We start from the raw sequence: 27,385 nt of genomic DNA on the forward strand, positions 1-27,385 counted from the left end.
TGTGGACTTTCTATGACTGCTTTCACATTACAGCATCAGAGCTGAGTGGTTTTGACAAAGGACATATGGCCCATAAGCACTAAAATATTTACGATCCAGCTCTTTACAGAAAAAGTTTGCTACCTCCTGTTCTAGGCCATTCCACCTGTGCAAGCTAGTAAAATTTCTCTTTACCTGAGATCTATGCCATAGTATACATTTATAAACTATATTTACATTTGAAATATAGTAAATACACTTTCTCTTCCATATTTTGTGAACAACTCATCCGTTTTATGCTAGAAATGAGACTGTACCCTCCCCCTGAACTCCTAGCCCATAAACAGGCTCTAACTTTCCAAATATCAAAATACACTGTATTTGTGCAGTCACCCATCCCTGTTATAGTGAGTTTTTTTTACCCTTTTACACTTTTAAGCCTTTCCCAATATTGTCATTAAATGTTTAATTCTATGAATTAGTTTTCTTTTCAGTCAGATATATTCTCTTTTAAATCTCAAGGAAACCAAATGAAACCAAAACAAAACAAAGCAAAATAAAACCTAATTTATCCATTAAAAAACTTATCTGTACAAATCTCTCTTTGAAACTTGACAACCAGTAGCACAGAATTTTAAAACTATACAAGGTAATTACAAATTTATCACTATCACCTTTACAGATGAGAAATTCTGAGTTCTAGTCAGGTGGAACCAGAATAAACTGCAGATGTTCTCACTGAGGGAACAAGGAATTTATAGTTCAAGACTAGAAACGGCATAGGAAGCACAGATATTAGACAGCAAACACACAGGTTCAAGTCCTACCTACTATCTCTTAGCTGTATGATTCTGGGAAATCATTTCACGCCTCAATTTATTCACAGGGTTGGGGACGGTTAAAGAAAACTCAAAAAACACAACAGGAGTGCACATACTGGTCCACAGGCCCACTTTCCTCTATAATTAGCACCTGCCCTACTTCATTATTGGTTTGCTTACTTTGCATACATACTCTGCTGTACACAACCTGCATGTAAGATCTGAGGAAATGTCACTGGCTGGGCTAGGGCCTTATAATGGTCACAGATGAACTCAATTTAAGTAAATGCTTTGCTGGGATTAACAGCTAAATGAGGTTATCACAAATAATGGCTTTTGCATTATTTCTGCTTCAGGTGAAATGTCAGCTTGAATGTATTCATACCAAAGTGTTTCAAAGCCAAACGGAGATCATTTCAGATTATTTCATATTTAGCATCATCTCACCTACAAAGCCCTTCCGGTAACAAAAATGTTATCAGTTTACCATTATAAAGTATAATTAGATCTAGGAAACAGGAATCCCTCTTGTATCCCAAAGACACCTGGAAATGTCACTCCCTCCTTCCCCCTCTATTGCTAAGTCCTTCCCTCTCTATTGCTAAGGCCCAAGATTGCATGGCTACTACCTGGTTTGCCCCTTCAACCCCATTTTTACAGCTATATTAAGGGAGCTGGCAATAAAGCCCAGAAAATATTCCTTCTCTCCTCCCTGCTACACCCCTTACTCACAACCACTTCCCTCCCAACTAGAAGAAGAAAATTCTGTCTTATTGTTCCCAGAAGTAGCAAAGGACTGCACATAGGCTTCTTCATCCCTGTCATCAAGGACCTAGGCCCAGTGCTACTATCCAGAATATCAATTCAAAAAAAAGCAGGAGTAGAAATCACACTCAACCTCGATACACACAATAAAATTCAAAACATGTTAAACCTGAAAAAAACTAGTCAAGGGCTGAAAGAAGGGAACGTGTGCAGTGGTGGGTAGTAGGAAAGGGGTACATCTCAAGAAGTATATTTTGATAAAAACCGATACACAACACACAAAAATTTCATTATACACTACAATATTTACCAAGATGAAAATTTATACTTGCAAATGAGAAAAATAATTGAGAACATGCTATATTTTTATTACTAGTGATCAAGAAGAACTAAAAAAATATACAGAATAATTTGAAATGGGAAAGCATTTTCAAAACACCTCATGAAAAAAGATGATTACATCAACATATTGTAGATTATTGCATCTACAAAAGTCTATACGGAGAAGTGCCATCTCCAGAAAAAGTCTTTAATACCAAAAACTGTGTGTTTTATTCAGAACAACAGCATAAAGCCACTGAGCAAAAAGAAAAAATAAGACAGGACTATTTGAAATGAAATATAGCAATATGCACTAAGATTTTATGTTAAAGAGTTAAATCATTTAAAAAATAAAACTATTTTGTACTTTTTCCATTACAGTCATCTCAATTATTTAAAAATGATAAACTTTCTAAAGCTTCCAAGGTGAGAATAAAGTTTTAAGGATTACGTTTGTCTTTATATCATATTAATAAATCACAAGTCATTTTATCTACCCAGAAAACTATCTATCGTATAGATGAAGCGTTAATTTACCTTTTTGAAAGGATTAAAGAAGAGGTACAAGCAAAGATTCAAGATTATCAAAGACATTTAGAAGTTGATCAACAGTTAATAGAGCATGGGTATGATTTGTTTTAATCAGTGCTAACAGAAGGCAGGTTGACTGGCAACATGATAATAACTATCTTGATGGAGTGGAGTATCTATAGTAGAGCTGTTTGCTTACAGTATTTCAAAACACTAAGCAGAAACACTCAAATGTTTTATTATTCCTATTTAACATATGAGAGAAATGAAGTTCTACAAACCAAGTAACTTTCCAACGTGACAAAACATTTAACTGATGACTCTAGAATTTTAATAGCGGAAGAACTTTAAATTCCAAGCTCATAATCAAGGTACAATATAGCCTGCACTTACAATCTCTGAGTTTATCTTAAAAAATGACGCATCAGGCTTCCTAAGTCCATTGTTGTTTTCCTAATAAGTCAGGTCCTTACTGTTCAGTATATTATTTATTATTGATGTTAAGTATTAGCTGTTGAGAATACACTCTGAAAATTTTCTAACCCAGGCTGATACAGATGGCAATCTTCTCTAAGATGATAAGAACTTAATAAAACCCCCATGCATTTGCTTTCCAAAATTTCCACAAAAAAAAAAAGTCGATCAAAAGTAAGAAAATTTAATTTAAACCCTTCACTACCAACCTTAGAATTGGGAAAATTTGACTCAAGACTATTCAAAAGATGAATCAGATAATTTATCTACATATTTAAGGGAAATGATAAATAGAAAAACAGGGTACTAGAAGAGGTTACTATCTTTCAATTTATCTCTCTATTTCAGTGTCAAATTCATGACCTAATGCTTTGAGAATTTAAATTTATAGAGAACACAACTAAAATACCTGTACCACATACACCCAGGAAGAACAACAAAAAATCAGATACAGTTTAAAAACATCCTCATGTCTATGAATCTTGTTAAAAATTCATTGAGTCCAGTCTTTTGATTACTTCTAGTTTAAATATTGCTATTTCCCAAATATACCTCAATTTGGAATAGAATAACTTAGTAGGGCATTTAATTTAAAGGAAAAGAAGCTTGACTGTTAACATTGGTACTTTGCCATTTCCTTTTTCATTATACCAACTACAAAAAAAAAAATTTAATTATCCCAAAAACATAATCTAAAATCTATTACTGGTTATACTAACTACAAACTAATACCATTCATTTCATTACAGAAATGCAGGTTTCTTCATTCTTAAACACCTAATGTGAATGAAATGGTAGGAAATCACTAATAAAACACTGCTTTCAATAGACAAGAAACATTTCTTTTAAAAATTTTTATTTAATCTAGAGTAGTTACACTTCAAATGTACAGTTAAGATACAAAGATAATGCGATAAAATAAAGCACAGTAAACTGCTAACATTCTTCCCAAATCTTAAAATTATCAAGTAAATAAAACTTCATTACCAAAGAATATACTTCTTCGTGGACTACTCCTTCATTTCACAGGACGTCTTCTAGTTTATGCTGTGGTAATTAATATACTATGAAAAAATCTACACAATACTATTAGACTAACAGTTTGGTTCCAACTTCCACTAACTTTCCTAAATTTCAGGAGAATTAAAAAGAGAAATCAAGAAAAAATGAAAACATGAGTTTTTTTGAGTAGTTTATAATTCATATACTCATATAACCACCCCAGAAAAATTAAAAAGACAGGTTTCTTGCCTATACTTTAGCTGATGGCATACATGACATTTTTGGAGAGGATTTTGAAAAGAATTTTTCTTTGAGAACTTTACAGAAAAAACTGATACATTTATAAATTTAACAATTTTGCTCAAATTACTGTATTTTCTGACAAACGGCATTCTATAAAGTTGTTTTCACTGTGACCTTACTGTGCTATTTAAATAACAGGAAAAAGAGGGAAATCAATAAGATAAATAAAATACAAGAACAATTACTTTAAAACATTTCCTTCTGTAAGATAACTTGCCCATAATTTGCTATTCTTCACAAATGATGGCATGAAGCCTTATTTACCTATCTGTCTTATAACTTTCATGTAACTGTCCTAATAGACTAATTTGACTATATATTAAAAATGAGAATTACTAATAATATCAATATAGGGTCCTTTGTGTACTCAACAAAATCATTCACCATGGCATTTATTTCATTAACAAGCAGATTTAATACATTTTAAATTATTTCATTTATAACTTTCTGACTTACATTCACTTTTAAGTAATAAATCTTATGTAAACTGAGATATACCTATATCCAGAGACTCTTGCTATTGTTAAATTTACTTAACAGTAGGGGATGACAAGAGCAATGAAGAAAAAATATTAGTTTTTGTTTATTATATTATTCAGTCTGAGAGTGAGAGGTGGAAAAAAAGGACCAAATCTTTGCTAAAAAATTTTTCTCCAGTCTAATCACCATATGTGAGTAATTTTTTTCTTATATACTTGAAAAGCAATGATTGGATATTATACGAATGATGAGTCCATTAGAATCCCTGTACACTAATGTAGTTATATCTTCAACAACTTCAAATATAACGTTAATAAAACTTGGAATTAATCATTTCAGAATTCTAAAAGGGTGTGTGCACATATGCTCATACACACACACCACAATTCCCTGAGACTAGCTAGGAACACTCTTCTGAATTGATAACAAAAAACAACTTGGAGCCCCAAAATGACAGAATCCTTTACATTTCTTCTAATTTAAATAACTTCATGTAGAATAGTAAATCTTGAAATTTTAATTTTAACTTCATTGTGTTGGCTTCTAAATTAAATTTCTACTTATGTTTCTAAAGTTACACTCAATTTTAATCATACACACAAAGTATGTATCAATATGATTAAGAGAGTTATTACTGTGTAATAAGTGGCTTAGATAACTAGATCATTCTCATCTGCTGTTTAAATTCTCTTAAGATGATTAGGTAGCTAATGTTCTACAACACTGAGCTAGTACAAACTAGGCAGAAAGCATTCTATAAACGATAATCAGAAAAGACATTCACTCTTAGAGATAACACCCTCTTTAAAGGCCAATAACTAAAAAGAAGCATTAAAAGGGGATACTGAATACATTTAATAGCCACTAATGGAGTTATGACAGCATTTGTTAACATTTTCCTAATCTTTTATAATGCACAGATTTTTTTTAATGGAGTAATTTTTTTAAGTCTGCAGCTTAGTCCTTTTAATTTTCAACTCCATGAAAACAAACTACTAAATGAAAATAATCTGACAGATCTGACAAAGAGAAATTTCATATATACATATTTATAAGGCTAAATAATCCAGATATAGGATTTTATTCTTAAATAAAAAGTATTTCAACCATGTCTGGATTAATGTATTAGGCTGAAGTTTCTTTACAGCATTAGCCCTTTATAGACTACCAAAAATATCCAAGCAGGATACGTTCCTTATCCTTCTTCAAATTCTAGAAAATTAGGAAATTCAAAGGCAATTAAGGGAAGAGACAATCCAAAAGTAATTCCCACTTAAGAGTACTTATAACTTTAGGGATACAGAGATTGCCCCAAAGAGGAATCGATAATCCACAACAGTAATGTCATAAAAAAAAGTATTGAAACTATTTCAAATACTTGGCACTTCTTTCAATGTCCATAATTATCCCCCCTGCCCCCCCCAAAATCATTGAAAGACTGATTTTTTAAATTGTACAATCTGGAAAAGATGTAATCATTTTAAAGCACAACTCACATAAAAACCTCTTGCTTTTTAAAATAAAAATTTTAAAAATTACCTTCAAGGCAATGTGCATAAATGAAAATCAGGGTAAGAATTTTTTGTACATATGTTTCTACTACAAAATTATTTTTAAACTCTCCAAACCACAGAATTTCACATTCTGTACAGGATAAATTTAATATTTTCACCTATGTTCTATGAATAAAATCAGTGCAGTCAGGCATTTTTTTTTCTTTCTATCAAAACCTCTCTCTCCACATCCTTATTAAAGATTTTGTAGCAAAGGCGTCCCAAAATTATTGGTGTTTAACACTTTTTTAAAATATTCAAAATGTTATTCATATCTTAAATACTGATTACTAAACCTGTTTTGTAATTCCATTCCAGTGAAGATTTTCATTTTTTTCTTAAAGCAAAAAAATTCCATGACTATTTTTGCAATTATTAGCTCAATTACTCAATAAAAGCAAAAATTAGAATATATCCAGTCAATACAACACTAGTAATAAATTGTTGTTATTTTAATCTTAAAAGATAAATTCATCTTTTCTATTTAAAAAATAAAAGGCATTTCAGAACAGGTTTAATATATCAAATATTAAATCATGAAACAAAAAAATGGTTAAGAACTTAAGCAGTTTAAACGTGCCTAGAGTAGTCATCTTACTATGCTGAAATTACATTATTTTCTTATATAAACGTCCATGTCTAGTAAAATCTGTGATCCCAAGAAACTGAAGACAGAGCAAACATCTCTGAAAACAACTCAGCTTCAAGAAAAGATTGTAGAGTAGTAAAAATCTAGTTGATCCAAAACCAATAAATTCTTCACATTGTTAATAAAACTTAATTAAAAAAATATATTGGCTAAAGTAGTTTACACATGTTGCACTACAATTTCCAAGAAAAACCTATGAGTTATAATAAATGTCTGTATATTTCATGGTGAAAACTCATACTAACATTAAGTAAGGGTTTAACAATGTTAAGAAATTTACTGCAAGTTGCTTGGTACTCAAACCTTACCCCTATTTGTCAAACATAAACTTCAGGAAATCTGATGGTCATTACACAATAAAAGAAGCCACTAGTTTCTTCATCAATTCATACATATATTCTTAAATGAAAAACTGAGAGCTTCTGAGCACTTAACAAGGCCTTCCCCAAAGTTAATTCCCAATTCTCATATATTAAATTCTGAAAAGAAACAAAATCATGTAATTAAGTTTTTAATTCAAAACTAGAAAAGAAACAAAATTTGGCTCAATCTACTACAGTTAATTTAAAAGCTGAAAAAAATTGAATACAGAATTGAATAGAGTTTAAGTGGTGACAGTTTTTCTGATTAAAGTTACTGACAAATAATGCAATAAATTAAAGATCTTGATGGTTTATATAAGAAACTTCAAATACACCAGCTACCTCTTACAAAACACAAAACTGTATCTTTTCAAAAGGTGCAATTTCATTAAATATAATCAACACTTTTCATACTGATGTCAGATTGTGTATCTGACAGTAAACAGTAATAAACTTTTCCTTAAGTAAATCCAGTTAAAAGCACAATTAAAACACACACACATACACTGATAGTATTAATACAAAGTTACATATTCCTATTGAAAATTTTCATCCTAATTTAACTGTTTCTCAAAATATTACCACCAATCCTGAAAAAGTTAAATATCAGGATTTCCTCATCCTAAACTGCACATAAAAACATCTATCATGTTGCGAGACTTTTAAGGCTGCAATACTTTCTTCCATTTGACACATTCCATCAGCCCTTTTACATGCCTAATGTTCATTTATTTTCAGTTCACGGACTAAAAACAAAACTTAAATAGGTAGTACATTAGCTAACTATTAGTCCCTAGTAATTTTAAACCCCATTCAATACATACACATGATTGAATGATCATTTCATCTGCATCCTCTAGAGATATTCTATCAGGGTACCAGACAGTTCCACTGGATGATGTCTGCCAGGATTCTGCATTGGACACTGAGCTTTTAAGTTAAAGCTCAAGATAACTATTCATCTATGTAGCAATGAAAATTACTATTTTTCTCAAGCATGAACTCAAACTCCTGTCTAATCTGCTTTCCTTACGGTATCTTGCATAGTAAGTACAAAGCAAATACTTGCTCAAAAATGTAATACATTCTTCCTGCATTCAAATGTTATTTCATATTATAATTAGTTAAAGATAACAACAAACTATTTAATTAAGTGGAATAAGGATGAATGATCATGCAGTACATTCATTCATGATCTTCAGAGTGGAACAGATTATGTGATTCCCCAAATTGGAATCAGAAGGGAATCAATAGTGTTTTTAGAAAATAAATGCCGTAAGAAGGGATTAACTATTCACATATCTGGGCTTACTAGGTTCCTTATTTTAAATTTATTTATATTTTTGGCATTAAAAAAAGCATAAATATGAGGATCACTTCTATTACTGTATAAATATGGTTGGTTCTATGTTGCAATGATATCTAACAAAACCTAAAATATATCAAACTCTGATGTCTTCTGTTCTGAATACCTAATATTTAGAAAAAAGAAACTACTCTCCTTTATAGTTTTTAAAACACAATTTAAAAAATCTTACAACGGGGAAGCGTATATTCTTTCTCACACAATCAAAAAAGCAGAGTGGTTACCGAAATTAATTTTGTGATTGATTCAAAGATTGTTCTGTAATATTCCCACTTATGTAAAAGTTAACTGGAAAACTTACTATAAAAAGTCTTTGGGAATTCTAATGTACTGTCAACATTTTGACAGGTCACATAAGAACCCAAGCCTGCAGTCGCAGTACTTGGGAATCATGTTTCTGTATTTAAAGCCCCTGATTAGATGATAGGAGAATTCTTTGGCCATCTAGTTGCATTTTAGGTTCCCTGGATTCCAAAAGTTGCTTGTTATCGCTGCCAGTGTTAAGGTGAGTTAGCTTTTCCATCCACAAGAGAAACTCCTGTCTGCCTCTACATCTCTGAAAAACAGCTCATGGCCTCTTCTAGGACACTGCCTATGCAATTCCTCTTACATACAGCACCCCTACCAAATAATTCTGGAATTTTCTTAGGTGCTCCTTCAGATCTCTCAGCACAAGTGAAACCAGCCTTAAAAACACTATCATTTAATAAAACACCATAAATTCAGAAAATAGTGTTTTTATTAAGACATGCTTATTCAGAAAACGGCATGCACATTACTAAGAATAGCTAGAGAAATACAGCATTGGTAAGCAGTCTTAAAATTCATTAACCAAGCAAAAAGCAAGTAATTCCAAGAAAAATAATAAAATAACATAACCACCATTTTTCATAGATTCACTATATCTGTCTGGGAATGTACATTGTGTCACTATACAATTAACAGTCTATAACAGTGATTTTCAACCTCTGCTGAACACAAGAAGCACCTGGAATGTTTTAACAACTTATCAGAACCCAGGATGCTTCACATGGTATTCTGATTCAATAGGACTAGGGTGACTTCAAGGTATTTGAGTGGGTTTTTTGTCGTCGTCGTTCTTTTTTTATTTTTTTAAGATCTGCAGGTTATTTTAACGTGTAGCCTTGGTTGACTAGCACTGTATCCTTGAACATTTTAACTGCTTTGACTAAAAAAATATCTGTCTAGGCAACTGATCCATATACAGCACTATAAATTTTCAGCTGACTGATTCTTATCAAAGACTCAGTTTTAAGTCTGAAAAATCCTATGGAAGACCACATAAAGGATATACAGGAATACATTAAAACTTAGGGCCACATTTTAAAAAATCCTGGTCTTAAAGATATTCTACAGATCATATCTAATCTCTCTGGAGAGCACATTAATACCTCTGAGGAGTTCTGTGATAAAGAAACCTGTTTCTACATAATCTAGCCCTTTCCAAATATGTGAACATGTATAAAGCTATTAATATTCAGTAGAACAGTTGGTTTCATAGGATTTCAGTTTAGGAGATGGTCCTCTACATATACTAAGTTTTATCCTTGAACTAAAAGTCAGATCATCTTTGGTTTAGGTCCCATATAGTTTGAGTGGCTAACAAAACTAATTACTTGAATTCTTCATTCCTTCAGGGATCTATTAAAAATGTTACCTACCTTTCCGCACCATTCTTGACTACCCCATCTAAAATACTTTTCTACCCTATTCCTGGTCAACCTTTAAGTATTATACTCTGCTTTATAATTCATGGCATATATCCCTACCTGATATCATATGATGAATTCAGTTATTGTTGATCTCCTTAAGGAGACAATATCAAGGACTTCTCTGAGGTAGGGACTTTTCATTCACTGTTGTGTTCCTAGTGCTGCATAGTAGGTGCTGAAATAGTTACTAAATAAATGAATGATTGACAGAATCAATCAATCATGGTCTTATACCATCTGCCCACATGAAGAGAGGTCTTATTGAAAAATAAAAATAAAAAAAAGTCCTATGAAATGCTCTATTGTATTTACCCCAGGGTATTTCTGTAACATGGTTCACTTTATCACATAGTGGCTTTTCCTGAAGATCCAAGAGTAAAATTTTCCAGGTCTCATTATCAAGAATAGCAGCGTTTCTCCTAGACAGTAAGAACTGTTTAATCAATCGTGTTACCTCTTTTCAATGCCTAAGAAACTGTGGGACAAATTTGTAGACCAATTCTACCTAGAAAAAAGAATCTCAAAGCACTCGTGAAGTTTGTTGTTACTGAACTTTCCTCTGACATCATATTCCTTTTCCCCTGATTACTCCATTCCCTATGATTTCTTTCCTTGGGAGGAAAAAAGCGCTTGTTGATTTGTAAATGTCTTCAAGAAATTGGGACAAATTCAATAATTTAATGAATTTGGCTTACAGAAAAACAAGACTAATTGAAATTTAAAGAATATCAAAAAAATTTTAAGTAGTTTATCCCCACTTACAATGGTTTACCTAAGTGTAGGACAGGAGATCAGATGGCTATTTTGAGTGATATTGATATGCTTCAGATTCTGTCATCATTTATTCTTCATCCAATACTGAAAAATGAGTATTCACAATCTGAATTTTAGAAAATAGTGTAAGAACACTTACACTGGGACAGTGAGATAAAAAGCAACCTCAAAGATGACTACCAGCAATAAACACCAAGCAAGACATTCTTAAGGCCTTAAAAACAGGGACCATATTCTTACCTTGAATGTACATATAGCTTTTTATTAACACTAAGGTGCACCTTATTTTGAGAAAAAGACATATAAAAGCACAGTTTAAACTTCTGCATATACAAAGTTAATACAGGCACTCACTTTAGGAAATAAAGGGGGTCAAAAATAATACCTTGGCATACTTTAACATAAGAGATTGCCAAAGGATACCAACCAGTAACATTTCAAAGCTTGTAAATTTAAGGTAACATTATCCAGGCACGATGACATATAGAAAATCATATTTAAACAATGCATACTTTAAAAACAATCACTCAAATAGGGTAAAAAAACAAATTACGTTTGCTAATATACAACTGTGCTGTGGTTTATAATGAATAATATATTTTTTTAAAAACTAGACTCCACTGTTTAGAACTTGACACCCATTAATAGGAATGGAACTTAATTGAACCATACTACCAGTTTCACAATGATTTATAGCAGCAGAAGACTTAAGCCACTGCTTCACTAAGTAGTTCTCAGCCCTGGCTGCTCAGTCATCAACTGGGGAGCTTTAAAAAACCTGAGTCCTATTCCAGAGATTCTGGTTAAATTGGCCTAGCATTCTAATTAACTGACCTGAGCACCAAGTTTGCAATGCTCCCCAGGTGGCTCTAATATACAGCCAGAGGGAAAACCAAAAATAAACTTTCACCTGTCTGCTTTGCAGTTACTAAGCTGAAAACAGGCAGTTCTAGCCTGATTCCTCAAGTGTTTTGTTATCAATGCATTTGGCAAGTCTTCTAATTAGTTACCAAAATACAGTCAGATACAAAAGGCTTAAAATGGGCACTTGGCTTTTAGCCACCCAGCGTATTTTATATTCAATCTAGGAAAAATGTCAAATACTGAGCTCACAGAATTCCCTGGTGGCAATTGAGTCTTGTCTTCTACCTCGAGTCCCCACCACTTACATTAATATTAAAATTTTTCCAAGCAATTAAATCCTCAAAGGTAAGGATCTCTCATATATCAAGAAGAAAAAATAAATGTTCTTCACATTTCCAGTAGGAAAATGTGCAAAGAACATGAATATGCTACTTACAAAGAGAATACAAATGGTCAAACATGAGTTTTCAACTTCACTAGTGATCAAGAAATACAAATTAAAGTTAAGATACAATTATATCATCAAATCAGCGAGATTTTCTTTTCCTAAATAAATACCCAATGGCAAGAACATAATGCAATGAACACTCAAGCTCCTGGATGGAATAAAGTTAGTATATTTTTAAAAAGTAGTTTGGAAATATGTGTCAAGAACCTTACCCCGAAAGTAAAAACTAAAAATAGTCCAAAGGATCAACAATAAGCAAGTTATTTTTATTAGCTAAATTATTAAAAATTTATACATTTTTGAGACTATTTAGTATTTAGGTAAAATGTTCAAAGGGTAATGTTAAAAGGGCAAGAGAGATAAACAGTATACACTATACAAAAAATTTTCCTATGTATTATGGAAGGCAACATACTCAAATACTAAAAAACAAAAAAAAGATTATGGATAACTGTAATATTCTACTTCACGTTCTATTTTCCAAAATTTCTAAAAAGAATTTATCACTTATTTTGTTTCGTTTTAACTTCCAAGCAAGATTAATTGAGCAAGCATTATCAACCTCAGAAAAACTTCTGAGGTAAGAAGACAGCTCATCATGATGCATTGCAGCGCGCAAATTTGTGGTGAGATTCTGGCTTCAGAGGATGAGCTGAGCTGGTCTGTCTCTGCTACATGGAGAGGGAATTCAGATACTCCTAGACAGTTGTCCTCAACAGCCTCCTTGACATTTTCCAAAATAGACAAATTAGATTTTCTAAATACAAATCAGCTAAGACAACTGACCCTTATCTACCAAGGTGGGCCCTATTTTTAAAACTTCCACCTGAGGAGGCATTTAAATAGTGGACTACTTAACCACACAAAAGCAGGCCATCATAGTCTAGACAAAATGAAACAATCATGAGATTTGCTGTATGCTAAATATTTATGAAAAACAACATTCACTGGAAAAACTTCCATGCTACCCATGTACACTGGTACATGTCAATTAGCCTGTTTGGAAAATCAATTTCTTGACTTGAATGAAGTCTGATGTACATCATTCATGTGAACTAAAATAAAGAACCCTTCAAGAGCAGACTTTACAGATCTAGTCTCAACCTAAAGTGATTTTACAGAGAAACTGGTCCCCCATGAGAAATAATGTTCTTATTATAAAACTGCAAATAGTGATTAATAAAGATAAATTGGACATCTGAAAAGTACTGGACAGTCAAGATCACCACCACATAATTTTTTTTTTTCTTTTCTTTTTTTTTTTTTTTACATGGGCAGGTACCAGGAATTGAACCCAGGTCCTCTGGCATGGCAGGCGAGCATTCTTACCTGCTGAGCCACTGTGGACCACCCACCACATAATATTTTTACATTAATATTGATTACAAAATACTATTTTTACTCATCTCTAAAGCCCTAAATAAAGGAACTGTCAGAATTATCTTGATATAACACCTCCAAATAGATTTCTTAGATCACCAATATATTTTTTGAATCTTCAAGTGGAGAAAATGATGTAGTATTGACACTAAACTGCCAGTCAGTTAACTGGAACTAAAAAAAGGGAAAAAAAAGTCTTCTTTAACATTTGTTGCCCAGGTATCAAACTCAATTTTAATTTTCTTAATGATCATGTGCTATAAGTCTGCATCATTAATTACTTAAACTCTTTAAAAGAAAATGCATTAAATGTTAAATTATTTGGCATAAGAATATTTAGGATAATTAATTCAACTTTTAAGTTGCTTCCAAACAAAAGCTTATAAATAAAGCATTTTCTGACTTACTAAACTAACTGATGAAAGATATAGCAAGTATCTCAGTTTTCACTTTTCCTCTTGGTCTCTGTTCTGTGTAAACAATTGGATTTGAATTTTGACATCTAAGGGATTATCTTTCAGCACATTCAGTTTAGGTTCACCTGAATGTCCATGTTGTTACACTCGAATCAACTCATAATTTATCCTATCTTTACAATTTATACAAATTTTCTTCAACTGCCCTTCTATAAGGTTGAGTGCATGCCTCCCCTCCCCGAATTTAAAATATGATTCAGGAAACTGAGGTATATATAATTTTTTAAATGCACAATGTCACAAATTTTCAGAGATAACAATATGAACAGTTAAGCTAATAATAAAGACCTATGTGATCCTGGATTAAGAAAGCATAACTAAGAGTTGAACTAAACTTCCTAATATTTAAACTCTATGATGTTTCATTTTCACTGCTTTGCATAATTCCAGGAAGGACCAATTATACCCTGATTTATGGAATGACACCTGAAACTGCAGTGCACAGCATAGGCAGCCATATCAGTAGCTCTGCACTTTAACTACCATTTGATTCTCTGTGATTACCTTAGGAAATGCCACATATTTTCAAAAGCCAAAAACTTACTAAATGGTGTGAACAACAGAAAATATTATAAACTGAATCAGATACTTAAATTTGGTATTTTGGTTAGTATACAATTCAGAAGTCAGGAAAAAAAGACCACAGTGTTCTAGAAGTTTAAACTAAAGTCAAGGTAGTCAATTAGCAAAGCGATTAGGAAACAGCACACCTAAGTGATAGAAGCCAAACAGGGAGAGAAGACTCTAAAGTCATTTCTCATGTCACCTCAATGACGACGTTCTAGATTGCAAGAGAATTCTATTTACCCACCTTCTTTTCCCTTTCCATAAAAAGGAAAGCATAGGGGTAGTTACATAAAAACCTGCTTAGTAGATGGAATGAAGTGCTATATCACAGATCCACCATCATCCTGATTAATAGAATAGAACAGGATATGAGAATGCAGGAATGAGCAATTTTGCAGGTGTTAGTTTGGCTTTCTTTAAAATATTATTAAATGTAAAACCAAAATATATCTAGTACCTGCTACAGACAAACCCAAAGTCTGCTTCTGTCATGCATTCAACAAACGAGCATCATTTAAATCCATTTCCTAATAATTTTAATACAAGGACATATCAAAGTTAAGCTACCAAAAGAATTCAATAGAGATCATAAAAAGCACTTCTAAAGATTGTAAAAACTCATTTTTAATATACTATATGGATTTGACCTTTACTATTATAAGTTGAACACCAATAAAGTGCTTTACAACCAATCATTCTTGTAACTGAGTTAATAAATTTGGTTATTTATAGATGTAATTAAACAATATGATTTTTCTTGAAACATTCTTTGTATACCAGCAATATGCTGTCTTCGCATGTAGAAATAAACCTTTCCAAAAACTAGGAAGAAAAAACATAGCCATCCATAAAAGTTTGGAAAACCAAAACTTCCCCTTCTTTAATATAGCAACAAACAATGCTGAAATAATCAACTAAATGTCACATAGATTACACAACATTCCTAATCATAAGTCTCTTCGATAATGAAAATTCACCACTTAAAAACTGTTCAGATCTCATCTTTCTTCCCTATGAAATCTCAAGACTGCCATCATAGTACACAGTATTACACCTGATATTATGAAAGCAGATATCTCAAACATGTAATAAACTGTAGATCCTCATACCAATGAGAGCTAGAACAAGCAGATTTCTAATAGCATGGGGGATTAAGTGGGAAATTCTTCAAACACATTATTTTCAATGCAAGGGACAACTCAGAAAAAAGTGCAACAAGGTTAACTAGCTTATCATGCATTAAATTAGGGGGAAAACTGTTTTTCAGAGGAACAGTTATTAGAAAACTTTAAATGAAAGATATAACATGTTTTATTTCAGACACCATAAGCTTGAGAGCAGTAGCTACATAATAAAAGCAAGGTGCCTATTCCTGAGGAGAATGTACTTAGTAATAATGCTGAGCAGTGAATATTAAATCTAAGCAGTGCTAAAAAGGCAATGAAGGAAGTTCGGTATTGTGTTACAGAAAGACAGTTGTGAGGAATTCCATTACTTAAAAATAATTTTGTCCCTATCAACCACTTAAATATTTTTTTGATGTGCTGAAGTGCATTGGAAACCTCAAAACAGGTTTTTAAAATTGGCCATGTCGTGTTAATAGACTGCAGTCTTCAAATTTACACAGAGCTGCAGGTCTCCTGGATTCTCTTAAGTGTCACTCATCTAATTGAGCCTGACAGCTGAGAAACGCCATCAGGTGCTTTACAGTCAGTTTAAAAAACATCCTCTACCTGGTATCTCTGCAGTGATTGTCTTGCTGCTCCCTGAAACCTCTTCATCATCATCTGATGAGCTGGTGCTTGAGTCACAAGTCAGGTCACTATCACTGGTACTACTGTCCTGAAGCAGATTGTATTTCTTTCGTGCAGCAGCCTCCCGTTTCTGCCTCAGTAGCCTGATTCTCTCCTTGTGCTTTTGGCTCCGATGACCTTTAACCTTCGGAACTCGGCCATTCTGTTTATCACTGGATTGCCGGTTTTTCTTGGCAGCCATAGTAGATGTTTCACTTTCAGATCGGGACCGCCTAGACTTGCGCCCAATTGTGGCACCAGACACTCCTGAAGGATCTCCTTCTACTGCTGTTTCTGCCTGGGAGGGTTCATTCTCTTCTGCAGAAGACAATGTATCTGAATCAGCCAGGTGACCACTAGAGGAAGGGGAAAGCATGCAGTGATTAGAGGAGTCACTCTCATAAACTCGACCAGTTGTTGGCTTGTCACTCTCTGTGGATGCTAACTGAGACTCAGAAGAGTCCCTTCTTAGTTCCATCAATAAGCAAGGCATTGAAGAAATAACTGCAGAATCTGCTACACCATCTTTCTGAACTTGAGATTCTAGTTCTACAGATCCATCTTCCTCCTTGGAGGTCTCTTGTTCAGATGTTTTCGGTGGGACTTCGGACTCAAGGAGTTCTTCGACTTTTCCCACAGCCTCCTCCATCTTCATTTCAAAATTGTTTGAGTTAAATCATGGAGTAGAGTCTAGGAAACTATATCAGAGATGCCACAGGAGAGCAACCTGTACAAAAACACACAATATCAATTAAAAAGAAATAGGAGATTATTTAATCAACACAACATGCCTACCTTTCTCAATGGATGGCAAAGTTACCATTATATAGGTCTTTAAAATATATGTATTGTCTGCTTAAGTAATATTTGAAAGACTTAGTATTAGCAGCATAAAAATCTTATCATACATAGCTACTAAAATAGCACAGTAGTAATTCTCTATTACTGAATCTTGAAGGCCAGCAAGTTAACAATCAAGGATTTTTAATTTTAAACTCGATTTAGTGTTCAAGAAAGGGATCCTCAAAACTCTTGATATAGTTAATGTGTATGTTTTGACTTTAATACAAATGAAAAAGAATGTTTAAAAAACACTAGACAAGAAAACAATGAGAAATGGAATGATTATTTTTATACTTATATGCTCAAAAAAAGAGGACAAGGTGGAGTTAAACTGGAATCACATCAAACGCATACCTGTATTAAAAAACTTCAACTACATGCATTTGGCAAAAAGTATTTAAACTGTGTCTGCCATTCCCCTCAATAGGAGTTGCTTTACAGGGGGACTGATACGGAAGGACTGAGTCTGCAGATCACTCAGTCCTTCTTAAGTTTCCCACACACTTCTCATCATGCTTAATGCAAGTCTACTTAAACATGCTTGTTTCATAAACAATAGCCACTAAATGCAGCTTAACTACTTTGTGGACTCAGAAAACCTAGTGTACCCTACATTCTATGAATTACTTAAGGGACTTAAGAGATAATACCTTACACACATTTTCAGCCTTATACTGTGACTTTAGAAGTTAACTACTCCCTACCCCGACACCACACACAAACACAACCTCCACATCATCACTCCAGTGTGTGAATGTAACTCCACTTTATCATGGAAAAACAGGGCATAGTCTTTAATACCAAGAGCTGTGACCTATAAAGTCCAAACTTCATTAACTGGTGGCTTTAAAGATGCTAAGAATATGCATGGCAAGTAAATACCTTGCCCTGTACCTATATGTTATAAAAGGCACCTATCATGATATGCCATAGGTCATGACAAAATGCATTAAGCTAGATGGCCTACTAGTCAGGTGTAATAAATTATCTATATAGCTTCACTCCATCAAGTTACCCTATAGTTCAATGGAGGGTAGACAACAACCAGAAAATATCCAAAAATCCTTTTATCGCTCTAACATGCCAAGCCTAATTTTTGTTTAATACATGTGTATTTTATATACCTAGATTTGTTTTTCACGGCCCTGTTCTCACAACTGCTGAACAAACAGACATTCTGGTAGCATTTCCTTAACACATTTATGACAACCAGAACACTCAAGGCCATCAGAAACATTTATTAATTGTAAAACGATCCCATGTGTAGCCTATTTCAAAGCATATTTGCATCATTACTAATCTTTTAGTTAAATAAAAAGCATTCCAAAAGGAATGTAATGCCTCTGAAAGCCAACAGCCAAAAGGAATGTAATGCCTCTGAAAGCCAACAGAGGGAGTAAGAGCTAAACCAACAAACTGTCAGTGTCATAAAAGAAGCTTGCTGACAATACAAACAGAAAATAAACTATATTTAAGCAGCAATATAAAATACTCATAGTTATGAGGATAAACCCGAGATTTTCTAAATGAATAAAAGTAAGAGTTGATCCTTCTAGAGGGACTAAAGTTACATATTATGGAATAAAGACTTTTCTTAAAATTGAAATATCTGAGAAATATACTCAAATGAAGTTAATATCAGTCTTAAGACAAAGGCATTCAGACGTCTCAAATTAATTTTTAAAAGCAGAAGGCACTGGACCTTTTCAAAGACTGTACTACAACATCAAACATCAGCCTGAAAAGTAAATTTGTTAAAATGACTGTAAAAATCTTGTTTCTCCAGTAAGTTCTGTGTGTGGCACAAATGAATCTAGACTGTTTATCCTTGTAAGAAAATATGACAGTATCAATGGCTTCCAATATGATACATCAATCAAATGATTGTGCTTCATGTTCCCTGAATCTAAATATTAACTGAGACTGCCTAAATAAGCAACTATTATGGGTCAAAACCACTTAAATATGCTCAAATCAATTACAAAAGATTAGATCAACTGTAAATATAACAGCTGTTCACCCTGGTATTTCCATACAATGGAAAGCTGTGTGGCCATAAAGAATGAGAAAACCTTTTACATAATGATATGGAGCAACTTTTCATACTATTAAAAGAATAAAAAGCGTACATTAAACCATTTGTGTAAATGAAAGACAAAATTATACTTTGTTCTTGCATGTACAGAATCTCTAGAAGGATATATAAGAAAATGGCAATGCCTTGGAAAGGAAAGAAGGTAAATGAGGAACAAGAGTGGAAGGCTTTTCATTGTATGCCTTTTTGTACCTCCTGAATATTTGTATTATCAGTCCAAGTATTATCTATTCAAAAATCCACTCTGAGATAAAAGTCTTCTGATGGAAAGACACAGGCTACTGTTCAGGTTAATTTTTTTTCTGGTCATGACACAGGCTACTATTTAGGTTAAATTTAGTCCGTGAGTTCTATGACACCCCTCCACTCCCACCCCCACCCCATGTAGTGGAATCATGTTATAATTAATAAGCAGAAGGAAAAAAGGTCACAGGGAATGGAAATACAAGTTCCAACACAACTCCCTGCTGTGGAATTAAAATGAAGTGCCCTACACACAGGGTTAAAAGATATCACACGTGGTCTTCTCAACCAACCATCTTTACTGCCTACTTTGATTTTGGTCAAGGGGAAAAATGCGGATTTTTCTGGTAAGGGTAGTCAAGTAGTTGAAGGTACAATATGATAAAACTGTCAAATGGAAATTGCATCTTGTGAATGGGATAGAAAGCTCAGCCTTCTGGTTTAATATTCTTAGTGACTTCACAGTGAAGTACAAAATGTACAATGTAGGAAGTATCCTATTAGGACAGCAATCTCCCCATACCTCCATGCTTCTCTACTCTCCAACATCAAGGTAGCCTCCTTCTAAATGGGTATCCTCTCTCTTCTTTCTGGAAACATGTATTATTTCTTGGCTCTCATGACCTCTCACACTCAGTTGGTCCCTTTATTCAATTAGTCAGTCATTCATTTTTAAAATCCTCCTTTCACTCACTAGCTCAACCTCTCTCTTCTCCCCCTCCAGGCACCACTTATTTTCTTTTACACAGTCAATCTTATTACAAGAATTGTCTAAACTCTCTTTCTATCCCCATTTCCTTCCACTCCAATTCAGCAACTGTTTCCATTAAACCAGTAGAATACTTCTTACCAGAGTCATTAATGACCCTAGTAACTCTAAATCCAACAGACATAACTTGGCTCTCTAAACAACATTCCATGCCTGGGCACACCCTTTCCTCCTTAAACTAATGCCTTTCTCAGTCTACTTTGCAGAGTTAATTTCCTCAACCAAACTTCAGGATTTATTGCTAGGGCTAGATCTTACTCTCATCTACCTATGTGACCTCTTCTACACCGACAGTTTCCAAAACAACCCCTCACCAATAATTTTAATTTTGTTTCTCTTGCTCTATATACCAGTCCACCCAAAATATATACCAGTCCACCCAAATACCCACCCATTTGACATCTCCATTTGGAGTTCACAAAGACATCACAATCTCATAGTGTCCAAAACCTAACTGGTCATCTTTGATCTATCCTACCACGCTCCTTCTTTGCCTTTCCCAGGCTCAGTAAATAGCACTACTCTCAGAACTGCTCATATCAAAAACCTGAGGGTTGACAATACCTCCTCCTTTGGTCACTGCTTCCAACACTCACTAATTTCCAACAACCCTGCCTCCTAAATAGTTTTCTAACCTGTACAGTATTTTCTATATACATTGCAACCACCCTAGACACAACCTCCATCATTTAATTTTCAAATAACTATTGAGGATCTTCTCTACTACTAGTCTCTTCATAGTCAACCTTACTCCTCCTACTCACGAATCTCTTCTTTCATACAGCAGACAGAACAATATTTTTACAAAGCAAATATGAGATGTTTAAATGAGAAAGTATTTACTATATGTCTTAGTTTGGCAAGGAGGAGTGAGGTGAACAAGAGAAGGATAGTCATAGATGATTTGATCTTTATGTTTTCTTTCCTCCCCATAAAAAGCGTTACATGCAATAATTAAAAGGAAAAAAACTAGACTATTAATTCTGGAAAATGGAAATGTGGCATTTTATTAGCCCTTATACTCTAAGAAACTAAGATAAGAGAGGATGAGTACAAATGGAAAGAAAATCCATGGAAGGGAAGCAGTATGCTGCTCTCTATGAGAAGGCCGAGAATTGGAAAGAATAAGGCTGAGTGAGATTACTGAAAATCTGGAAGTGAAAAGCTGAATGAGCTCATTTCAAAGCAGACTTTCTTTTTTGGTTCCAGGACAGCAAAGCTTAATACAAGGTGAAAAAGAAGGCAGGTTTGGAGGTTTGTGAAAAACAGAAAAGGGCTATAACATCTGCCAGACAGGGAATAAAGCTGCTGAATATAATAATTTATACAAAAAGGTCAAAAAAACAGTTCAGAATATTCAATTTCCAAATTATGTAGGGACCACTAACACAAATTGTAAGGAGAGAAAATATGATGCCTTGCTCCTGCTCAAAACGCCTACCCATCTCTCCAGCTTCATCTTGGACCACTCATAACCTAGCTCTGTCCAGCTACAAAGAGGAGACTGAGAAGAACATAAACAGAGCTTCACCAGATCTCTAGCTTTTCACACTTATTTTGTGCCTGCCCTCTTGCTAGTTTACTAATCCCAGGTGTGTTAAGAATAAATATTAATTCTATGTTGTTGGTGTTGATGAAAGCACCGGGTGTGAAACAGTAGTGGGAAAGCGAAGAAACTAGGGAAATACAGTGTATGACCTCCAGGAAATGAAAAGTTCCCTTTAAGAGTTGTAGCCATGAACTTAAAGTGAGACTGGTAAACATGAATTTTTTCCCCCTTCAAGTTCAACTGCATAAGTGCAAGTGCAGAGGCGGGCCAGAACTGTAGATTTGCCAAGCAAGTAGAACAAAGCAAGAAAAAAGAGAAAGTATGAGCAAGGAAATGATGTCAATTACCACATCAAGGGAGTGCAGGGGTAGCACAAATGGATTGGACATCCCATCAGGGTGAAAGAAGGTTGGAATTAAGATATTATGAAAAATGAGTTACAAAGATAAAAGGTGGTAGAGAGTGCTATGAATTAAAGCAATTTTATAAAAGGTTCCAATTATTGGTAAATGGCAAGATTTAACAGCATGAGTCAAAGTGTTGTCTGCAAATGACTGTACAATTGAAAAGAGAAGTATAGAAATTGCAAGTAAGTATTTAGGAACTTACAGCAGTTTAACATTGTTGTAACATCCAAACAGCATTTCAATTTCCTAATAACTGATTTTTACTCCCATGCCTCACCCCAGCTCAGAAAGTGGAAAGCTCTGATGGTGGGGTAGAAGGGGAGGACTTAAGGACCCACAGGTTTGCTGCCACTGACAAAGGGAGTTCACTCAATTTGTCGAGGTGAACTATACCTACATCCAGGGTGTTGACCCTACAAGTAACAATCTCAGCAACCGGTGAACTCAGATGGCCAAAGGCTCTTCTAGTCTGAGGATGTGGTAATGAACGGGTCTGGCATATTCTGGGCTGAGGGTGCAGGTCTATGAAGGAGATGCCGAAAGAGTCCAACAGAAAGTAAAAGCTGGGGTAGATATGAACAAAAACGGCCTTAACTTTAAAAAGTACTCCCTATCCACATACAAGTCCATCAACTGACAATGAAAGAGTCTTACTATCTTTGAGCACAACCACTCTGACCTCTGAGATATGCAGATCCAGAAGCACCAGAAAGCCAGGTTTAAAAATAAAAGACAAAAAGGGAAAAGAACCAGGCAGAGACATCAGAAGCCACGCAGTACAGGAGACAGATTTCACAGATTTAACACAGTTATCTAATTAAAGAAATAGCAACAAACAACACTTTCAACAGAAAAAATACTAAGATTCCAATGTTACTACAATATATTTTCTAAAATGTAGTTTACAAGGAAAAAAATTAAGATACTTTTGAAGAAAGAGGAAACTGTGACTAACACACAGGGGGGGAGAAAACTCAGTAGAAACAATAAACTCAGATGCTAGACATAGCAAAGATTTCAAAACAGCTATTACAAATATGACCAAAGGAAAAAAGGACAATAAACTTCAAAAATTAAAGGAAAATATAACAACAATGAACCAACAAACAGACTCTTGATAAGGAGACAGAAATCATTAAAAGGAGCAAATGGAAATTACATGGTTGAAAAGTAGAAAAACTGAAAGGCTCAAGAGCACATTCAATGGCAGAAGAAAGAACTAGGAACTTGAAAAGAGATCAACAGAAATTATCCAGTCTAAAAGACAGAAATAAAAAAGACTGAAGAAAAATTAACAGTCTCAAAGATCTGTAAGACATTAAGAGTACCAACATATGTGTAATGGGAATCCCAGAAAATAAGAGAAAAAAGGAGGAAAAAATCTGAAAAAAAAAACCAAAAACTTCCTTCTAAATCTGATGAAAAATATTTATCTACACATCCAAAAAGCTTAACAAATCTCAGCCAGCTGCTGATATTGTTGCACAGAGATCCACACCTAGACACATCATAGACAACCAAAAGATAAACACTGAGAAAATCCTGAAAGCAACAAGAGAAAGGTAATGCATCATATATGAGGAAATGATGTAAGATTAACATTTGACTTCTCTTCTGAAACAAGGGAAAGTGGGGGACTCAATAGGAGAGGAGAGGTGGTCAGAGGCAAGGAGGCTCTGTGGGGTATAACCCTGCACCCATCCCCACTTGCTCCAGGACCCTATTTGCAGTGGGCTGCCCACATGGACATGGCAGATGAGAAAGCAGAGGACAACCTGAACAAGACAAAATTCCCCAAGACATGAGTGTGGGCAGTCTGGGCACCAATTTAAAACAAAAAACAATGGAAGGCAAGAGGTAGTGGAATGACATATTCTAAGTGCTTGGGGGAAATGTTAACCAAGAATTCTATATCCAGCAAAAATATTCTTTAAAACTGAAGGAGGAAAAGCTTTCCCAGATAAGCAGATGGAGAGACTTTGCTGGTAGTAGACACGCCTTACAAGAAATACTAAAGAAAGTTCTTTAGGCTGAAAGAAAATGACACCTCGTACTCAAATTCACACACACAAAAATGCAGATAACAGAAAATGATAAAGATGTAGGTTAATGTAAAATACTTTATAAATAAGTATTTATAAATTTTATTTAAAAAATTTTATTTTAACAAACAGACTGTACAAAGTAACCATTATAACACTGTACTGCTGGATTTATAATATAAACAGATGCAATATATATGAAAATAACTGCAAAAACAAGGGGGGAGAAGATGGACATAATGTCAAAACACACTGACTGCTGGAGAATCAACATTAAGTTAGAATTAAGTCAGCATTAATTGGAAGAACACTGTAATAAATGAAGACATATATATAATCCCTAGAGCAACCACTAGCAAAAATATTTCAAAATAGTTTTAAAAAATTAATGTTCAAAAAAAGGCAGTTAAAGAGGTATAGAGGAACAACACAACAAAAATGAGCCATGCAGAAAATTAACAAAATGGTAAATATAAATCCAACCATATCAACAATTACATTAAATACAGTGGTCTAAACACTCAATTCAAAGGCAGAAAGTATCAGACTGGATGAAAAAGATCCAACTGTATGTTTCCCACAAGACATAAGTAAATTGAAAGTAAAAGGACAGAAAAAAGAAACCTATGCAAACTGTAATAATAGGAGCTGAAGTGACTATACTAAAATTAGACAAAAAGGACATGTGGTAGTTAGATTCAGTTGTCAACTTGGCCAGGTGAAAGCACCTAGTTCTGTTGCTGTGGACATGAGCCAATGGTAGGTGAATCTCATCTGTTGCTAATTACATCCGCAGTGGGCTAGGAGGCGTGTCTGCTGCAATGAGTGACGTTTAACTTAATTGGCTTGTGCTTAAATGAGAGAACGCAATGTAGCACAGTCTAGCAGCTTGGCATTCCTCATCTCAGCACTTGCAGCTCAGCCCGGGCCCTTGGAGATGGAGAAAGAAATCACCCCGGGGAAAGTTGTTGGAACCCAGGGGCCTGGAGAGAAGACCAGCAGAGACCATCCTGTGCCTTCCACGTAAGAAAAGAGCCTCAGTGGAAAGTTAGCTGCCTTTCCTCTGAAGAACCAACAAAATAAATCCCCTTTTATTAAAAGCCAATCCATCTCTGGTGTGTTGCATTCTGGCAGCTAGCAAACTAGAACAGGACATAAAACAAGAAATTATTTAAAGAAAAGGGGGCATTAATGATAAAAAGATTAGCACTTCAAGTAGATGTAAAATTATAAATGTATACACATTAAACAACAGAGTCTCAAAATACATGAAGCAGAAACTGAGAGAATGGAAAGGAGACAATTCAACATTAATAGAGATTTTAGCACCTCAATCTAAATGAATAAAACTAAACAGAAAATCAGCAAAAACACAGAAGACATGAAAATCATGAACCAACTCAATCTATCTGACATATACAGAACACTCTACCCAATGAGTATAAAATCCACTTTCTTTTGAAGCAACCGTCCAAGGTACTCTAGGATAAACCATACCCTAGGCCACAAAACAAGTCTCATTAATTTAAAAGGACTGATGTTATAAAAGACTGTTTTCCAACCTCAACAGAATGAACTTTGACTGAAAGAAAGCAAATTCAGCATATCAAAATCTACAAGCTGGGCGGGCCACTGTGGCTCAGCAGGCAGGAATGCTTGCCTGTGATGCCAGAGGACCCGGGTTCAATTCTCGGTGCCTGCCCACGTGAAAAAAAAAAAAAATCTACAAGCTATAATTAAAGCAGTGCTTAGAGGGAAATTTGAATACCTTACCAGAAAAGAACAAAGAACTCAAGTCAACAGCCTAAGTTTCCAGTTAAGAAGCTAAAAAAAGAAAGCAAAATTCAAAATCAAAGGAAATGGTAATAATTAGCACAAAAATCAAAGAAGCAAAAAAGAGAAAACAATAAAGCCAAAAGCTGGTTCTTTGAAAGTTCAATAAAATTGACAAGAGAAAATGCAAATAACCAAAACAAGGTTGGAAGAGGAGATAACTACTACTAAATTAGAGAAATTAAGGGGACTATAAAGGAATATGAGGAGGAATTTCATGCCAAAAAAAAATTAGATACTTTAGGTGACATGTACAAATTTCTAGAAACACACAAATTACTAAAAAGACTCAAGAAGAAATAAAAACCTGAATAGACCTATAACAAATAAAAGAACTGATTTAAGTTAAAGTCATTCTTCTAAAAAAGTCCTGTGCCTATATGGTATACATGGTGAATTCTACCAAATTATCAGAAATACAGATTCTTCACAAACCCTTTAAGGAACCTGTAAAAGAAACTATTCCCAATGCAATCAATTTGTGAGGCTAACATTACACCAGTATTACCCTGATACCAAAACCAGAAAAGACAAGAGAAAAAAATAAACAGACCAACAGCCCTCATAAACATACACACAAAAGTACTCAATAAAATATTAGCAAACTTAGGACATAAAATTTACACACCATGACTGTCATGGTCAGGTTCATGTGTCAACTTGGCAAAGTGATGGTACCTATTTATCTGGTTGGGCAAATGCTGGCCTATCTGTTGCAATGAAGACATTTCATAGAATTAAATCATGATCATGTCAGCTGTATCCACAGCTGATTTCAGGTGTAATCAGCGAAGGGGAGTGTCTTCTGCAATGAGTGATATTTAATCTAATAACTGGAAGACTTTCAAAGGATTCAGAAGAGACAGGCTGTCTTCCTGCTTCGGCTGGCAAGCCTCTCTTGTGGAGTTCATCCAGACCCTCTATTGGAATCGTCAGCATCACAGCCCGCCCTGTGGATTTTGG

The 27,385-nt window shown here is 34.3% G+C and overlaps 1 protein-coding gene across 6 annotated transcripts in view; it reads right to left on the reverse strand.

Moving 5' to 3' along the window:
* ARK2N (arkadia (RNF111) N-terminal like PKA signaling regulator 2N) overlaps positions 1 to 27,385 on the reverse strand; it is a 151,739-nt gene that overhangs the window by 34,273 nt on the left and 90,081 nt on the right. For all 6 annotated transcript variants that reach the window (XM_077135562.1, XM_077135563.1, XM_077135566.1 and 3 more), the window contains exon 2: positions 16,582 to 17,368. In XM_077135562.1, coding sequence (XP_076991677.1) covers positions 16,582 to 17,296 — 715 coding nt within the window. In that variant the 5' untranslated portion in view covers positions 17,297 to 17,368. The remainder of the gene's footprint in view (positions 1 to 16,581; positions 17,369 to 27,385) is intronic.

This window comes from Tamandua tetradactyla, chromosome 18 (genome assembly GCF_023851605.1).
Source record: "Tamandua tetradactyla isolate mTamTet1 chromosome 18, mTamTet1.pri, whole genome shotgun sequence".
Lineage (NCBI taxonomy): Eukaryota > Metazoa > Chordata > Mammalia > Pilosa > Myrmecophagidae > Tamandua > Tamandua tetradactyla.